The 19,622-nt window shown below is 40.5% G+C and overlaps 1 protein-coding gene across 3 annotated transcripts in view; it reads right to left on the bottom strand.

Annotated features, from left to right (window-relative positions):
- The window catches only part of FNDC3B (fibronectin type III domain containing 3B), a 311,713-nt gene that overhangs the window by 234,215 nt on the left and 57,876 nt on the right, over window positions 1-19,622 (bottom strand). For all 3 annotated transcript variants that reach the window (XM_054580585.1, XM_054580576.1, XM_054580593.1), the window contains exon 2: window positions 10,719-10,857. In XM_054580585.1, coding sequence (XP_054436560.1) covers window positions 10,719-10,829 — 111 coding nt within the window. In that variant the 5' untranslated portion in view covers window positions 10,830-10,857. The remainder of the gene's footprint in view (window positions 1-10,718; window positions 10,858-19,622) is intronic.

Below are 19,622 nucleotides of genomic sequence, written 5' to 3'. Positions count from 1 at the left end.
CAGATCCATCCAATTCTTCCCTCATTCTGCACCAAGTCCAAATTCAGGACTGACACTAGTCTCTGCAGACAACACAGGGAAAACGTGACAAAAATTTTCCAGCCAGCCCCTCCCCTCCTCGCACGCCCTCAGCACACATAGGCAAACAGCCGATTCTGTGCACGTCTCTAATTCAGGGCCAGTTTATGCACCATGACATCAGTGCAGTATAATGAGCCAAGTTTAAACTCCATCTGGGACAAATAATGTCCAGGCACACTGTGACTTCTTTTGTTTATATACACTGACTAAATATGTCTTGGTGGTAAATGAACTAACTCTTAAGATTGATTTCTCGAGGCCTCCAAAATAATATTCTGCACCCCTGAAGCAACTCCCTGCCTCCAGTTCTCTTTCCAAAGCTATGCGTAAGTGATCTTTAACAGAACACTCGATTTTGAAACACATAATTAACATCTTGAGAAGAGTCAAAGTCCATGCAGCCCTTCATCAATCTAAAAAAAAAAAAAGAAAAAAAAAGAGGAACTGGCTAGCAAAAGGGTGTGGTGTCGTGGCTCACAGTAGAAATAACGTGTGACAGAATGCTGTATCCTCGAGAACAGGAATACCCAGAGGTGGGAGATTTTAAAATGCTCATATAAGTTAGCGGCCATTTTCTTACTCTTCAAAGGATCAACTTAGCTTTATTTTTATTCTGGCATTACTTAAGAGAAATAATTATAAATTCAGAATGAAAAACAAACAATTTAATAGGTTCAAGTCTTACAACAAGTTTTTAGATTTCTTAAAACACAAAAACTGTGCCTCTGGGGTGATGTCATGTTTGAATGAGAATGAAAGGCGGGGTCTGGGGAGGAAAAGAAGGCAGACACAAAGGCCCCCTCCTATCTTCCAGGGTGTCTCCCAAGGAGGAGGAGTGCCTGCTGCCCTTCTCTGGTCACCACCATCTCTCAGCAGCTGCTGACCCCAAAGGGACCCCCCCGCCCCCTGCAACTGCTGCTGCTCTCAGGGAGAGAACCATTCCCTAAGGAAAGAAAGGGAGCAGCTCCTTGACCTGGTCCTCAGATGACTTCACTCCAGCTCCTCCTCCAAATTCGACTGATGCCTCCAGGCCTCAGACACTACCAGGACTGCTCAGTCTGCAGTTCTCAGAAGCTCCTGAGTCAGAATCACAGCCACATTCCAGGGTTAATATGAAGGTCATATATCAAACCAGAAGTACTCTTCTTTGTGACTTTTACCATTTACTACTGTGCAAAACCCAGTCCCATGTCTCTCCAGACTGTTCACCTGAACAGGACCAGCAGAGATGTGCCTAACCTAAGCAACTCCACCATTTCTGGAAGGTAGGACAAAAGTGAGTTCAAATCCCAGTGCTGTGTCTTGCCAGCTGCAAGCACTTAACCTTTCTGGCCTCTGGTTCTGTCTGTAAAAATGATCACCGTTTTATAGGGTCGTGATTACTGGATGAAATGATGTATGTGCTTAGCACCATTCCTAGCACCTCATATGCCCTCAAATAGTTACTATTAGTTCGCTCCACCAGAGTGAACAAAGAAATCAAAATATCAAATAAAAGCCATTCTTTCCAACAATTTAACTTACTGCCCGCCAATAACCACTCAACTAAAAGTGGAAACTAAAAGCCCACTGGTGATCAACAAGCTCACAAAGTAACATTTAAGTGTCAAATAAATGCCAAAAAAATTTACTTAAGACACTTGGACTTCTTTCAATGTCAAAAATCTAAGCTTTAATGTATCTTTTACATTGTGAAAGCACTGAAATCTCTGGAAGAGTCAACCTTACAGGATCTTTTCTCCTGTACTTCCTGCTTGGTTTTAGGGCGATTGTTAGACACTGAACTGCTGCCACCCTCCAAAGAAGGCACACGCACCTGGCGCGAGGCTGATCTTCAGATCTCCTCAGCAGACATTCTTTAAAGTCCCAGGGCAGCTTGCAGCGGTGCCATGGAGAGAGGGAGTCAATGAAGGGGGGAAACTCTCAGTGCCTGACCATGAGTAAACCACTTCAAAAACAAGTACAGAGAAGACTCTCAGAGGGAAACCAGAAGTGAACATCATCTGTGAAAGGTTAATGTCCTCTATCACCCAGCTCCACCCTCAACTGATTCTCTAAGTCCTTAAAATGGGTATTATTCAGAGAGGGTCTGATTTCCCATTTTAATGGTTAGAAAAAAATATATGGTTGCCATTCCTTTCTAATTCACAGTATATTCATTTTATAGTACTTTTATTTTCAGTCATAGCTAAAGCCACCAAGTAAATTATAAAGGAATAGTCATTCTATAAAGAATACTTTTTATACGGTCTTTTTGCCAAGGTCATGAGAAAATAGGTCTTAAACAGACCCAGTCTGTCAACACAAAATAAAAATTAAACTGGTCAAATCAGAAAAAAATGAATGAGCTGCATAGCTCTGGCCAAGTGAGCTACCAAACAACTTCATTAACCAAAGCACATTGCTTCAATGTGTCATGGTTTCTCCCATGAACTAGAATACAACTCAGCATTCCAATATAAAGGCCAAAGAAACGTTCTGAGGAGGTAACATGCTTCAACGAGTATTGGAATATTTTAACAACCCCTCATAAAAATTTAAAGTCATACAACATTATTGGATAACAGTAAAAGTCTATTTCTTTCGAAATCTAAACTTTGAGTAACAAACTTTGATTGTCATTTTTTTTAAAAACAGTAGGACTGGAACCCTAAAGATAGCTTGGCTGATATAAATACTCTCTAGTCAACCTGCCCCCAAAACTAGACCTCCAGCTCTCTGCTATTTCCACTTAACCACCCAATTATTTGCAAAGCAGAAACCCTTGGCAAAGTAATTTTCGAAACGTAGACTGTTCATTTTACCCAAATGCACATCTACTATATTGCCAGGAGTGAAGAACGGGCACTAAAGAATAAATTCAGGAGAGGCAGGGTCAAATTAATTATTCTAGTTAATGATCATGCTAAGCACACCTGCTGCCCATAGAACATGTTCCCTCTCAGCAAAGATCTGTTCTGATGGTCACCTGTTAAGGAAAAAGGCCCAGCCAGGGCTGAGAAGAGTGCCAATGTACAAATCAATACTGAAGTGGCACATGAACTCTCTCTCTTCTGGAGTATAGCTGCAATTTCTTTTAACGGTAGAGCTGACTAAAAATCACTAAGAGGCACATAATTCTGGCTAATCTTAATGTAAGTGAGAAAACTAATGTAATCTGAAGGTAGCCAAACCCAAAATCACCTAGATAAAATAATGTGGCACTTCAACAATTCACTCCCTGGCAGGCCTACAAAAGCATGTAGACCAAAGCCCACAGTAGTTCATTTTAAAAGTCATAAAGAAAGTAGAAAACTAAGAGGCTTAAAAATCACTTCATCAGAGGATGAGTGTGCCAGAAAAAATAAATCTTAAATATTTTTGTTATATGTACAACACAATATGTATGAGCACAAGATGCAGTTTTAGAGGTAAAAAAGTTCACAATCTCCAGGTTCCAAACTCAGATGACCACGGAGCCCAGGCAAGCTGGGAAACTGAGTGAAGTGCACAGAGTGGGGACTGAGGGTGACATGCCCCATCTAAAGCAGGCAGCTGCTACTTTTTGCCAGTCATTTGTTACCAAATGCAAAGACTAGCCTAGTGTCATCAGAGCTTCTGGGTTTTCCAGATAAACAGAAAGATCCAGAACTGTATGTAAATCTTCCAATTTTAAAATATTGACACCTAATTTTTTTTAACTATTAAGTTTTTTTAAAATGTCTGCATGACAAATGCAACACATAGACAAGTTTTCAAGCCCCAGTCCAGATGAATTAAATTCATTTTGTTCATCCGTCATCTATTCTGAAGGATTTATTGAATGCTACCTCAGACGCCAGGCAAAGTGTGAACAAGAGACACAGTCCCTGTTCTCCCCAAGTTTACAGTGCAGCCAGACAAACAGTGCACCAAGTTGAAAACAATCATAATGTTAAAACCACGGCAGTTTTAAATTGCCATTATTTTGCGGTGCAACCTTGCCACGCCAGTCTTTTTCCTTAATCCTCTCCTTTTTGAAGGCAGCTCAATTTCTACCATTTGAAGGATACTGACTACATCTTGTATCTTATTATTATTGCCTTTGGCTAATTAAATTCTGAAGTGTCTCTCAACCCAGACAGCTCAGAGCTGTCATAATTATATGTCATATCTCATAATTACTGTGGGTGCCACATATAACAACACCCTCTGATGATACAGCATCAACATTTTCCTTTTCGAGATGGAGATTATGCCTAGGCTATGCCTTTTCAGAAGCCTTTGTAGTGAGAATTGGCAAACCTAAGGCAGGGAGAATTGTAAAACGAGACTACAAACCTGGATGAACATATACCCCTTTACTGTGGGAAGGAGGCCTTTAGAAGCCAGGGTGCTGCCTGTGCCGCTGGAAAGTAGCCCCGCTTGAGGGAAGTTCATGATCTGCACCTCTGCAGACTCAGACATGCTGAGGAACAGACATCACGGGGCCAAGAGTGGACCCCAGACTGGATGCCTCAGAGGACAGACAGGTTCACTAACAAGAATACTGAAAAGAGATTGTCAGATATGAGATAGGGTTTATTTGGGGTGCCACTAATTAGCTCTCCACTTGAAAGATGCTATCCCTACAGAGTGTTCTCGCTTCATAAACAGGAAGCTGATTACATGATATGAAAAGCTTGAATAACAGTCCTAGACTTTACCTCAACTGAGGCCTCTGTCGAGGCTCACTCAGCCTCCCCACGGACACTGGTCCTAGCCTGGTCCATTCTCCTGCCCAGATGTCCCACTTACGGCTCCATTCCCCCTTGGTGCTCCCAGGACACTGTCATGTCCCCCAACCTAGCAATCTAAGCGCCAGAGATGAGTAAACACAGCCCCTGGGCGGTGGAGGTGGGGAGCTTAAACTACATTTTGCTCCCTAACTCACTCCTTTATTGATTGCTCATTCCTTTATGGCAAGAACAGTGTCTTAATCATCTTTGTGTCACCAGCACCTAATATGCTGCTGGTATAGAAGACATTTGATAAATGCTTATTAAAATGCACAAATCTATAATTCAGTCACTCTTTAATTTAGTCATCAATCCTACTCTCTCAGTCCTCTTTTCTACCCCAAATCTCAAAGAAAAGAGGCTGACAATATCTTGACACCAGAGATCTTTATAAGTATGAGTGACAGGGAACTCAGAGGCAGTTTGCAATCATAGTTTCCTTGACACACTTGTGCAAGCTATACGTTTTTCATACATCTTGATGTTGAAGACTCTAACACAAGACTGAGCTTCCCATACTTGGTTTTCCAAACCTAACATTTGACCAGCTTAATTCTTTCTACTTTCAAGCCATGCCCCAGCTCTAAGCAGGAGTCTATCATTAAAGGAGCTGTGATATGTTATTCAGCAGCAATAGCTGCAGCCTGTATTTTAACTGCCAGCCCCATTCTCATTTGAATATCCTTCTTTTTGCCTGGGCAAACTTCCCAAGAACTGTTTATTCACTTTTCTCCATCACACTAAGAGCTAAAACTCGTTCTGGGTCCTCCTGACACAGTGGCTATCAGTATGTTTAAAGAGTAAACCTGTGTGGTGAGAGGATCTGAACTGCTGAATACAAGAAGGAAGCTGTCAAGGGAAAAGTTATTAAAAAGATATCAACCAGAACAGAAAAGGTCACTGGATTAATAGGAGAAGCACAATTGATGTAAAAGACACTCCGATGACGAGCACCATCTGAATGTGGAAAGTTTTAACATGTTTAATGTGCTGCCTGGAAATGCATCTCAGAAGAATGCTCCAGGAACACTGTGGCTGTGTATTGTCTCGGGGAAACAAAGGCTTTCAGAAAGAAGAAACAAAAGGGGGAGGAGGGAACCTCATTCACAGTAAAATGACGCACTAAGTGCTGACCACCGGGAACAGGCGAAGTCGGGAGAACTGGACAGGGCCGAGGCAAATTTGACCTCCTGTCGCAGCGGGTGGGCTTGTTCACAGGCTATCCTGAGATGGCCGGAGGGGCAAGCTTTCTGATTACAGTGAAGGAGACCTACTTCCTGAAGAAGCAGCACAAGGAACACTCATTAGCAATTAGTATGAATATGACAAACAAAATGAGTGCTAGGTGCCCTCTAGCATGTACTAAATGTGCGTCAGGACCAAGGGGCGCCCGCGCCCTAACCCACCCCACAGGCCCCTAACGAACACATACATGAGAAGAGTCACTAAGAATAAAAGAATATAAAGTGGCAGGTCAACCATGTGGAGGATTTAAGTGTCACAGATTAAATGATCAAATCAGAAAACTCTATTTAACACTTTAACAGATGAACCTAATGATTTCCTTATTTAACTGGTGGGTGCTATAATTCTTCTTGAGGTTATTAAAACCAATGGAAAAAGTAAGAAATGAGATTGCTGTTTACTCTCTCATGCTCAAAATAGCTGCTACACTTTTAAATCTCTAAGATGTGCTAAAAGTCCCTAACAAAGACAGTTTAATTAATATACCACGAGGTTCTGAGGTTCTGAAAATGTCAACATAAGCACCAACATTCTGATTACTAAAGGGCATGTGCTGTAATTTACATTGCCACACACAAAAACTCAAGTCAAAACCTAATTTTGATAACTCAAGAATAATATACAGCTAGCACATTAAGAGAAGCAAACTATTTAGCTACGTTATCTATTCAGAGAAGAAGAAATTATAGTGAGAAGCAGAGGTATTTTATTTAGAAAACAACAGTTCAAAAGTAAAGTTGTTCAATTTTACGCCTAGGTCTATATCCAAGAGAAATGAAAACATGCACACAATGTAAATTGCCAAAGAGTAGAAACAACCCAAATGTCCATCAGCTGATAAATGGATACATCACGTGTGGTATATCCATCCAATGGAATGTTATTAGGCAGTAAATAAGGTAAATGGTATTTAATTTCATTTATATAAAATGCCCAGAGTGGGCAAATTATCTACAGAGACAGAAAACATGAGTGGTTGGTTGCCTGAGAACTGAGGGGAGAAATGACTGCTACAGTGTTTCTTCTAGGTTCATTAACATGTTGTAAAATTAATTGCAGTCATGGTTGCCCAATTCTGTGAATACAATAAATTCCACTGAATTGTTTAGACTTTATGTAAGTGAATTACATGACGTGTATATAGCTCAGTAAAACTGTTAAATAAGCTGTTAAGCTGCTTCTGTCTATATTGTGTTTGTTATTGTTGTTCTCGCTCATTATTTAGCTGGTAATACATTATTTTTAAATTTTCATTCATAACGAGGACGGCTTTTCATTTTAAGCAAAGAATCCTCCTTTTCCTGCTATCGATATAAAATGACAAACTTAACATGACTTCAGATAATGAAAATTAACAGCCTCTTATTTAGAGAGCCGGAACAGAGCAGAGAAGCCTGCCAAGAACTCGTATGTATTACATTCAAGCCAACAGGACAGAAATCCAGAGAGCGGCTGTGGGGACTGAAGAGCTTTCGCATAACTGCGGTGCTTCTTTTGCCGATATAGAAATCTTTAAAATGTTCTCTGCCCCGCTGCAAAGTATTAAGAAAGCTGCCAACACACACAAGGGAAGCTTCCCCATACCGACTGCTCACAGATTGAAGAGGAAGAGCCCTGTAACCAGTGGGTGGCTCTTTACGACTGTATTTTGAGAGGGGGCTCAAGTGCTACCTCCCTTAAGATGTCACCCCCAAGGGTCTGATGGACAACGTCTGCAACATCCATCACTGAAGTCATAACATTGTGCCCCCAAAAGGTCCTGGTTAAGATGAACAGGTGCTGCTTCAGGGAAAAAGCACAGTAAAAGCCTCAGCAAACATAGTACAGGTGGATCCTCTCTGCCCTGATCCTTTAAAAAGAGGCCTTGAGCACCACACCACACAGGCTCTGAAGAGCAGGCAGCAAATACCAACAGGCGCCCCAGCCCAGCACTCAAAACTCATACAGCCCCAGACTCTTGGATCCTTGGGCCCTCACCTTTGGTCCTTGCCCTCTGTGGTGACCCCTACCCCTCTTCGCTCTCCCTACCTCTTGTCTGGCATTTCTCCGTCATTGATTTTGCTTGCTCCTTCGATTAGTTTTCCCCTTGTGCCTGCACTCAGGTTCCACACACAGGCCTGGAGGGCTGCCATACTTAACTAGGCCAAAGGCCTAGGAAAGAGCAGGGGCCTGAGGGAATGAGAGAGGTACAGGATGGCACCCCTGAGGGCAGCAAGAGGAAGAAAGCTGTCAGGCACAGTGCCCACTGCCTAGGTAGAGCCACAGTGACAACAGGGGCAACATCAAGGCACAATAAACCTTGGTTTGGTCCTGCTGAGAGGGATGTTCCAAACACGCTCTGCCCACTAACAATTATGACCCATTACGGGGAGTTCAGGGTTAATACTCAACAATAGCTTGGCCCACGTAACCAATATATTATAATGCTTCTAGTGCATATTTACTCATTAGAAAGACCGACACATTTCCTTCTGACGGGATTTTTTAGAGTAAGTATACCCCCAGTCTGAGAAAGCTTAATATCTGTTTATAAAACAGAGAGATTTCCCCTTGTCTTTACAGAAAAATTCCCAGATGAATTAAAAATGTGATTTTATAAACCAAAATGATTAAGCACCTTCTAATTAGACTTGAGGTAAACACACAGAGTAGGGGAATGCCGCATGGCCTTCTGAGGAAGTCCAGTCTTTTGTCATTTCTTGCTGCAAAGGAGTTTACTTCTAAAGAGGAAATTGAATGATTCCATAACTAAGGACTTTATCTGCTAGTTCATGATCTCTAAAAGGCGATTCTATGCAAACCAAATTACAGAAATGAGGAAGGAATCATCAAAACACAAAAATGGTACACAACAACATGGGTGAGGGGCCTCCGGTCTCTAAGTACATATACAAACAAGAATCAGGTAAGGACAGCTGGGAGACAGAAGATGCTTTCCAAGTCTTTTTTATCCTTCTAATTAGTGAAAAGAAGGGGGACTAAACACTACATGTTGAAACCACTCACGGTACTTTGACACCTTCCCATGAGTGGCTAGAGCACAGCAGTGGGAAAGTGATGGAGAGAGAGACAAGGACTGAACACGTAAGGCTGATGGGCCAAGGCACCATACTTGGATTTTACTCCATGGGTAACAAGGACAGCTTTAAGTGTGGCCGTGACATGACACAATATATGTTTTTAGAAGAAGACTCAAAAGACCGCTGTGTGACAAATGCTTTCTGGTGGGACAAAAGTAAAATAAAAGCAGAGAGACCAGTGAGAAGGACTGTCCCATCCTGGTGAGAGACATTAGGTGAGTACTGGAGCTCAGTACTGGTACTGGCCGTGGCGAAGTATGGTTTCAGAAAACGATCCTGAGATAAAGCCAACAGACTGGTAGAGAAAGGTGAGAAGACCCAAGTGAGGACTCTGGAGTTGAAAAGTAAGGGAGATAGGGAAGTAGAGGCTCTATTCGGAGAAGTTCTGTTGTAAAGGGGAGTAGAGCTAATAAGGTGGTAACTGGATGGGAATGCGGAGTCAAGGGAGGGGGTTTTGTTTTGTGGCTGGCGAGAGGTGTAGTTGTTTATGTGCTTAAGATAAAAGATACTACAGTATGTTGGTGAAAATGATCCAACAGAAAGACAGAAAGACAGAGGAGTGAGGGAGGGAGATATCTGGATCACTGGTAAGGAGGGAATGAAATGTATTCAACCGACAGGTGTTCGTTGAGCACCTATCAGATGTTCCCTGTGCTTAAGGAGTTCACAGTCTACCTCAGGAAAAAGGAATATAAACAAATTATTAAGCAGCAAAATAAGATCCAATAGAGATATATATGAAGTATTAATGTACTATGATAAAGTGTCATTGTACTATGATAGACTAGGGGAGTATATACTGATGTCAAAAGTGGCTGATTAACTTATTTGATTTATTAATATATTGGGGAGTAAATGTTTGTAAGGAACCATTTTCAATTCTACTTTCATAAGACAAAGACTTTTCACTTTTATGCTTCCAAAGAACTTCACAAAGACAAAATGATATTTAATTAGTATAAGACTAAGCAAATCCAGTTTGTGTAGTCAGTAAAAAAATTTAGTATTATCAGAATAGTCCAACCTCTAATAATTTTTAAAAGTTTTACTGTTTAAATTTTTTACATGGATGCTACATGGATGAGTTCAGAAATAACTTGTCTATCCTGTAATGTTAATAGCAAGCTCTACATTTGGTAGGACTGCTCCAGGAGAGAAGGTGAGTTCACCGGGACCTGTGCATCTTGTCAAGGTCAGTCACACCCTGTGAGGTCAAAATCTGACCTACCCTCTGAGTGTCCTGCACTAGCCAACCAGGCAAACCAGTCAAGCACAATGTATGACATGAGCAACATTTTATTCCAAAGACTGGTGCATATTTTCAAAATGATTCATTTTGAAAAGCAGACATTTTTTGATGCTTCAAGAATACTAACTGGATGAGGTAAGATTTGCTGTTCTCAAAAACCACAATTCCTCATATTTGAAAAAATCACACAGCTATTCTACAACAAAAACACTTAGCTCTAACACTGCTAATGTTCAAAATCACAGATCTTTCTAACTCAACATAATAACAGTGTTAATGTTTTTCCCTCTGATAATTTGACTTAAATTTCCCTCTTAGTATACCAACCTGCTGAGCTGCATCTCCATTCACCAAGTGAGGCATCATGGCGACCTCTCCGTTCAGCAATGGTGGCAGTTCCAGAGGGATTTGGTCGGTCATCATCATTGTGACGTACATTCATGGAGAACTTCACTCACTCGGCTCCCTGTAAAAGAACCACCATTTTTTAAAAAGTACTCAGGAGCACACAAAGCCTCCTATAACAATTTAAGTACCCCATCTTGAGGTCAACTGAAACTCAGATTATTCTATCCCAGAGTACTGTATTCCTTGTCAGGCCTGAGGAGGATTACAGTACATGGAAGAGCCTGAACCAGGAGACCACAGACAAGTCTCCAAGCAGCCATGTGAGCACGACTTCCCATGCCTCAACTTTGTCATTTATTTATAAATTTTAAAAATATGTGAAGAATAGTAACTACCTGACCCCAGGGAGCTTTCTCAGGTAGAATGAGATAATGTTTTGGGGGGTTTGGTTTGTTTGGGGTTTTTTTTAGTTTTTTATTATATTTTTTCATTTTTATTACTTTTTTTAACTTATAAATCATGTTTTTCTATTACAGTTATCTCAATTTTTCCCCCTTTACCCCCCTCACCCATCCCAGCCCGACACCCCCACTCCCACAGTCAATTCCCACTCCGTTGTCCATGTCTGTGGGTCATTCATACATGTTCTTTGTTTACAAATGCAATAATCTTTTGGGGAGGCAAAGTGTCAAACAAAAACTGGTAGTATCATTATATGTAAGGTAATCACAGAAAATAAGGTCAACTGACCTATATGGACATTTTTTTCCTTTTATTCAGATCAAAAAACTATATATAAAGTCAATTCAAACAAACAAACAAAAAAAACACACAAAGATTAACTACCTGTACTGCAATTTCTGAACTTGCCATTATGTTGGTAATTACTCATTCTTTTAATGATCTCTCTCTGTCATTTCCCTAAATTGAAATTAACCTGTTATATATTTACATCTTTATCGCTTGTGTAGATCTTGAACTTCCCTGTATGGCAGAGTACCCATGGCACCTTCTGCAGAATTGAGCCAAAAGACAAATTCCATTGTTTCAATGAAATAAATGATTTTCATACAAGTGTTCAAAACAACACATCTCACTTTCATTCCATAATGGTGCTCGCCACCAATATCTAGCCTTTTGATACAACAGCAGGACAATAATAAATTCCTGTTTAAAATAACTTATTCTTTAGGAAGTATTTACATATTCTTCACTATGGCTAAAGTTAATGCCACAGAAAGTTTTAACAGCATGGACCAAAAACAAAAAAATAAAAATAAAAATAAAAACATGTGCACTACTTAATTCAAAAACCCAGTGCCACATAGTTCAGTTATTTTTTTATCATTCATAATAAAGTCCCCCAAAATTTCCAATTCATGATCAGTTAACCCTTTAATACCTAATATCCAAATCAGGCAAAACAGTGGGCAAATCCTTTAGTAACTGTCTCAGATTGGTCTCGGGGTGATAGAAATAAAATATTTCTCATTTTTAACCACCTCAATTTGTAACATTAAACAGACCAACGCCAGTGAAAAGAAACTCCTCCCCTGGAAATATCAAATGATGCATAAAAACCACTCAATAGATTGTAAACTTTTTTTTATTTTAAATAGGTAAAAATTTACACTATTCATTATAACCCTATTTAGAGAAACTAATTATTTTAAGTGCCGAACAGTGAAGTCTTGTCCCAACTAGGGAAGCACATTCTATAATAACAGGTCTTATAATTCAGTGTTAATAGTACCATCATGCTGTTTTATGAGGCAATTACTCAGTTCCTAAGCAAATAAAATTATAAAACCCAAAGCCCAATGGTCTATCCTGATGTAGGAAACAGATCCTTCCACAATAAAATTAGCTAAGACAAATTCCATTGACACTATCATGACATCACTGTTTGATTTTGGGTAGGTCAAATGATGGAGTACTGATGCCCACTTCAATTTTATTTCTAACATAATTTATCCTACTAGTGCATAAGGAAAGAATAGCTGCTTTTCCTTATATTGGTGATATCACACAGGTCTATTTCTTAAGTGTAATGTTTTATTTAATGTTTCTTCAAAACTGCAGGCTGGAAAAACAGGGGAGTAATGTACATGGTGGCCGGAGTATAAAGCATGCAGGGGCAACGAAGCACTCAGCGCTCACTTCTACCTTTCCCTCACTCTTCCCCAAGGATGAGTCCCAAGGCACGTGGTGAGACTATGGCCAGACTATGGCTCTGTCTTCTCGCCCTTCTCCTCTGCTGAGGCAGTGAGCGCCAAAGCCCTCAACCACGTGGGACAGTCTGGTCATCTCACAAAGAAGCATGAGGGTGGAACCTGCTCTCTCTTTCTTCACCCAGCAGAACAGCAGGAGTAAATTCTCTCAGGCCTGCCCCTAGGTCCTTCCTGCTTCTAGGTCCTCACATTAGGCTAGCAGACAGGAAATAATGATACAAGTTTAGGGGCTGGGCAGGTGGGGTAGGATGGAGGTCCTTAGTCAAAACCTGCTTTGAGATGAAGCTATTTATGCTCCAAATGGTCCAACCCAGCTAACTGAAGAGTGAGCTGGGGATTGAGATTCAAATTAAATTAACAATGCTATTTTGTTCCCAGTTGCTGTTGTTTCTTGGGGAGGGACCATAGGTACTGAGTAGGAAGAGATCATTTTGATCTGATGTAAAATTCAGACATTCCTAGTCTCCTGTCCCTAATACCAAAGAATGTCTCAACACCAACATTATGTCTAACACTGACAATTTCAATTTAAGAAACTTTCTGGGTGGCATCCTGTTGAAAAATGGGACTTGTTATTAACAAGATGTAGCAATCTTGCACCCCCAGGTAGCATTCTTAAGCATAGGCGTCAAGTCCAAGTTGGGAAGTTAAAAACCAGGTTCTGCAAGAGTAGGATGGGGTATAGGCCAATAGGCCCACATATGGCTCATATAGGATGGGACAGTATGGAGGCCCGCACAAAACTGCAAAAAACCCCGAGAAGAAAACAAATCCACTGGCACAAAGAGATCATTGTATTTGCTTTTGAAAGTATATAGGCAACTTTGGGTAACGTAGCCGTGCCATAAAGAAAAAGCTGCCTAAATACTTTTTTCTTTTTTCTTTCTGTGTGCGTGTGTGTGTGTGTGTGTGTGTGTGTGTGTGTGTGTCTCCCCTAGATGATGCACCTCATAAATTGCAGAGATTATTGCAGATTACTGGACCAGGGAGGGAAAAACAGGGGGACCTGTACATTTTTTTAAAAGTCAACTATATATACAATCATTTCTCAGACAGCTTACAGTGGGAACTTACAAATATCATATACTTCTAATGCCTCAACTCACCACCCAATGACCACACCTTTAATTATGGAGAAAAATGGAAGAATGAATAAAGTGAATATAAGCCAGTATGATCCCTACCACGAGTCTCACTTCTTTTAACCAAATTTGTTGATCCTCTTTCCCTTGACCATCCGCTTGCTAAAATCCAAAGCCTGTTTTCTAAGCCCTAAGAGTTCCACCAAAGGTAAACCAAACTATATCCTGGCTGGAATACAAGGTAAAAGATTCCTACGTGTATAGGTGGAGTGTTCTACACAGCCAGTGTGTTTAAATACCCCTTCTACACTCCATGCATATACACAGGATACTCTGATATGCCTGGAATGCAAGAGACATACAGAAAGAGCAATAAATTATTTCTAGGCAAGATAATGCCCAGCTATTAACAAGACACTGCCTGCCAACCTGTCCTTTAATTACCATGGAACACAATTTAGTGCCATGGACTATAGAAAAGACAAGGGGGAAGTCAGGAAGAATTAGAAAGGAAAGAAATACAAAGACACAAAACATAAAACTTACAATACATAGCACTTTCCTTTTGGTTATTCCCTAATGATAAGGGGAAAAATAGTAATTCATTTTCCAGATACAAACAGATAGTCAAATATTCAAGTTGTAAATAGGGAAAACCACGTCCCTCACTTTGAAAGCAGAAGGTTAGGTTGGCCCAGGAGACTTAGGGAGGCTTCCCGTGCACCAAACCTTCCATGGTGACAGATCCCCAAAACGTGAGTCTCCTCTTGTGTGACGGGTAGCCCAGACAAAAACTACAGGTGCACTCAACTTCAACAGGTGTGCCTCAACCCCACTGCTTTGAGGCAACCTAGAGAACGTAACATACTTAATAAAGCTGACAGAACTTTTAAAATGAAATTTAAAGGCAAAGGCAATGCATGTGGAAGGTCTACTATCCAAATACTTAACTCTAAAGGACCAAACTTACTTCATCTGTAATGACTGGATGGAAATTACACATTCTCTACTTATTTTTTTCTTAGGGATGTGGGGTCATTGTTTATAACAACACTGTGTTCAGCCCTAAGATGAGGCACAAGGGAGTTACTGAAGCATGTTGACCTTACATATCCAAAGAAACTCACCCCTAATTCAAGTTGTTATGTTTAACTGGTTTTATTTTTTCCTCTCTTCCCCATTAGGCAGTACCACAAACTGCACCCCCTCAAATCTGGGGGCCATATCCTAAATTTGCTGTCTTACGCCTTCACTGGGCAGGGAAGCCAGAGCATTAGTTCTGTGCACACAGAGGGAGGACTCGTCTCTTGTGGGGACTCAGGAGCTCCCCCCATGCCTCATACCATCATCCTGGACCACCGGCTGATTGTCAGCTCTCAGGGAAACGGAATGCAGATGTGCGATCTCTCGATAACTGAGCTGTAACTGTTTTTTTGTTTCAGTCGGAAAGTCTCATAAGAAACCACCCTGACAAAACACTCATTTTCCTGGTCTCGTTCCTTCTCCCCTAGACGGCCGTGTATCTGAGCTGGCCAGACATACCCGAGAACTCCTGCGTTTTAGTCTAGGCCACACCACATCCACACTGTCCCCTCGCACACAACGGAGTTCTTAATATGAATGAATCCATTCTTTAAGCCGCTGCTCTTTACAAAGAAGGAACAAATGTACTATGAAACTCATCAGAACAAATATAAAATAGATTATCTCTCTTACAATGCCTTTTTCTATTCCTCTGAATTTTTTCTTTTATCAAACAAAGTTCCAAGGTTTCACTCCTATTCTTTACTTTGTTCTTACGAGGACTTCCATTTCAAAGACTCTGGTAACAACCACAGGCCCTTACAACCTCTCCTTCTAACCACACATCCTAACACTAAAACCACAACAGCTTCATGCCCAGCCAGTTTTGTTCTTTTTGTTGCTGCTGTTGTTCTTTTGATTGACAGGGAAAGGATGCCACGTGAGCACTGTGGTTAGGGTCCCCTCCCTCCTAAGAGAGAACAAGTCATTTGTTACCTTCATTACCTGCAAGCAGGACCCAGCATTACTAACTGAACTGCTGCACTAATGGCAAGTGGGGGCTGGGCACTCTGAAACACAAAATGAACAGATCCTCACTGTTAGCAAGACATTTAATTCCATCCAAATATGCCCCCAAAGCTTTTAAAGAACACCTTACTTTAAAAGAAAATCACAAAGGGTCTTCAGTTTTTACATTACTCTAGGCAAGCAGCTTATTACCTTTTCCTCTTATTTTCCTTCCCCCACTCCAAGTCTCAGAGGGCTTTCCACGGTATTTTGGCCCCAGCCTACACTACGAAACACACTGGCCAAGTTCATGAAAGACCTGATTCTCGAGGAAGAACCGCATATACACTTCCAAAGGCCGGAGAAAGCAATTAACTACTAGGAAGAATTTCTAACTTGAAAAAACCAAAGCCCTAATCACTGCTGGGAGGGTTTTAAGTCTGTGAACCTGGTCTTCAAATTAGTAACAAGATGTCCTGATCCTAACTCCATGGGCGGATGACCCAAATTTCCCTACATTAATTTAAGACGGGACTTAGAAGTACAGTACGCAAATTAGTTTCAGATGATAAAGAGAAACGTAACAAAAGGAGCAAACTGAAAGAAGCAAAGTATACTCATCAGAACCAAATGAGCTGGCCCAGCTGGGTGAAAGGAGAGGACCACGAAAGGACAACAGACACCCCAAGTTAAACCTCAGGCAGAGCTATGGCACGGGTTCCCAGGCTCCCTGTGCCTACACCCTAATGTGGCTTTTACTGACTTCTAGACTAGCCCAGGGAAGTTTTTAAGTAGCAGATGTGGTAAGGGAAGGAAGAAGAAAAATGAACATGATTGGCTTTAACTCTTTGCTTCTGTTCTGTAATTCAAAGTGCATTTGCAGAAACCAAAGGTTCCTTGGTGAATGGGAAATGGATAAAACCCATCAACTACAGAGACCTAAAAGCAATTACCTAAATTTAAAAATCTAGTAAATATTAATAAATAAATCATCTTCAGAATTCATACCACTAAAGTTAACTGTAATTCCATAAAGCTTGTATCTTTCCCAATAAAATAAAGATTAACCAACCACCTTCACTTAATTTGAAGGGCATTTAAACATTTTGTTTGCTCCATGTTTTTTCTGTAGCCTGAGAAAAATACTGTCACAGGTACATTAGTAAAATCAGAGTTTGATTCATTCTTTAAGAAAATTTCTTTCTCTATTGAAAGTACCAGCTGACTTCTGATAGTAAAATTCTATTGCGGGCCAGGTTTTAGAAAATTGTCACAAACACACCAGAGAAACACTGTAGCTACTTGTGTACAGTAATAAGAAAGGGGAACTTATTTCCTAATTCAATGAGTCAAGAAAAAGCCCACCAGCAGTCAAAATGACAATGTGACAAACTTACTGAATCACAGAAAGCAGTTTTGTTTTACTGTGCTGTGTTTGGGGCAAAGGAATCTGAGAGGTTACTAAAAAAAATTACTGTATTCCCTTTTAAAACAATATGATTACCAGATAGCTAATGCTTTATGAGTGATTACAAGTCTCTGAATGCCTTCCAATATAGAACCTACGCCTAATAAAAATTTATTTTGACAAACCTTTATGCAGCTGATTTATACTTGTTTGTGTCATGGCTGCTGTAAAAAAGAAAAATCTAGAAGAGTCAAAATTTGACAGAGAATCATATAACACAAAGAGAGAGAGAGAGAGAGAGAGAGAGAGAGAAACTGTTTTCACAAACCTCCCCTATACAGGTGGTGGTCTTTGTGTGTTTGTATCAACCGTCATAAGGACTGACAACTTCCTAGTGTCGCCCTCATTTCTAAGCTTTATTACACAAGATTTAGAAAGATAAAGAGGAGAAGAAAGAGAGAGAGATGTGAAGAGAGAACACAGCATGAAAAAAGGTAGTTATACACAGTCCTACAACTAAGAGGAGGTCTAAGTATCATTTATTATTATATTAGCCTCACCCGAATGTCCTTCCTGCTTCATGCTGAGTTTGAAAGGTAAACCCCTTGACTGGTATAGCTAAAGATCTAAAAATCTCAGCAGTTGTCATTTCTAGCCTTCTGAGCAAAACTAAAAACAGCTTTCTCATAATAACTGTGGAAACACCAACCACATCAATAGGAAATAAAAGATTAAGATAAAATAGAAACACTGTGCATCCTCTTTACCTCTGAATTGAGAAAAATCTGCTCATCCATCAACACACATCTGACCGTTTTGTCACTTCCCTGCTACTATGAGAACAGAGCTTTTCTTTCCCTTCCCAGTAACACTACACCAGTGCCTGTGGCCCTGGCTCTGACCATGTGGAATTAGCATGTGGCCACTTACGAACCTGATGTGGGGCACTGCCATTGGACAGGACGAAGCTGGGGGTGGTTTTCAGGTTTTCCCTGCACTCGCCCCTCCCCGTGCACTTTGGGAAACCATGAGGAAAGGTGCTTGGTACAAACACTCACCTTTGCTTTTTTGAAAATCAAGTAAGTGTGCAAAAAAAGGATATGAAGAGGGAATAAGGATTATTATTAGAATTTTTCACAGACCCTCCGCTAAAAACAGCTCAAAGGACCAGTGTGTTTGGCTTGTTTGTTTTTTCTTTTTAAAGCACTATAGTCGAGAGACCCCGGGACGGACTGAGTATTGGAAAATCTGAGCTCTAATCAGGGGTTTGCCAATAATTAGGTCTAAACTTGAGCCATTAATTTCTTCTTTTATAAAATCACAAAATTATAGACCAGGCTTCAAGGTTTCTTTCTGTTGTTAACAGACTGTTTCAAACACCACTTCCTACCACGCTTATTTAACACAGATTCAACTAAAGCTTAAACTCTTCTTAAACAGAGGTTTATGCAAACTCTAAAAACCCGCTTGCTACTTTCGCTTGTATGACTATAACCTGATCCTTCTGTATAAGAGAGAGGAAGACTAAGTAAAATGTTGAAAAAAGAATGTATTGAGAAAACAGTGCTGGTAATCACTGTGTTTTCATGCCAATGAAATCTAATTTTACAGCTGAGTCCTATACAGCTGGAAGGCTCTTGCCATGGCTTGCCACTTGAATGAAAGACGGAGTGGTGATAGCTGTTCGTGCAGAAAAACCTCTTGAGACATGAGCAGTACCTGGAGGTATGCACCCAGCTGGTTGGTTGAGGCACAAATAGTCTGGAATTTGTCTTCTTGTCTGATACGGGTTCATTAGCGAAATTAAATCACAGTTGTCTGAAAAAGTTCTTAACCTTAAAAACATTCTTGCTTTTTGCATCCAATTATAAACAGAGGAGATTGAAGTGGCAACGTTTAAATCCACAGAGAACTCCTATGAAATCAACTTTTTTAGATTAAAACCAACACCACCCTGGATTAAAATAAACGACAACAAATGGTTCAAGCAACAAGTGAAAACAGCGTTGTCTGCTGTGCTTCAGAGAGGAAGGAGGAATGCCATGTAGAATCCATAGATGGTTTTTTGTTCGGTTACAGTTGATATACAGTATTATATTAGTTCCAGGTGTACAACATAGTGGTTAGACAT

The sequence above is a fragment of the Pteronotus mesoamericanus genome, unplaced genomic scaffold (assembly GCF_021234165.1).
Source record: "Pteronotus mesoamericanus isolate MK-2021 breed Mesoamerican mustached bat unplaced genomic scaffold, CSHL_Meso_final contig_116, whole genome shotgun sequence".
In the NCBI taxonomy this organism is placed as follows: domain Eukaryota; kingdom Metazoa; phylum Chordata; class Mammalia; order Chiroptera; family Mormoopidae; genus Pteronotus; species Pteronotus mesoamericanus.
Note: the sequence above shows the minus strand (reverse complement) of the source record. Positions and strands in the feature narration are given on the sequence as shown.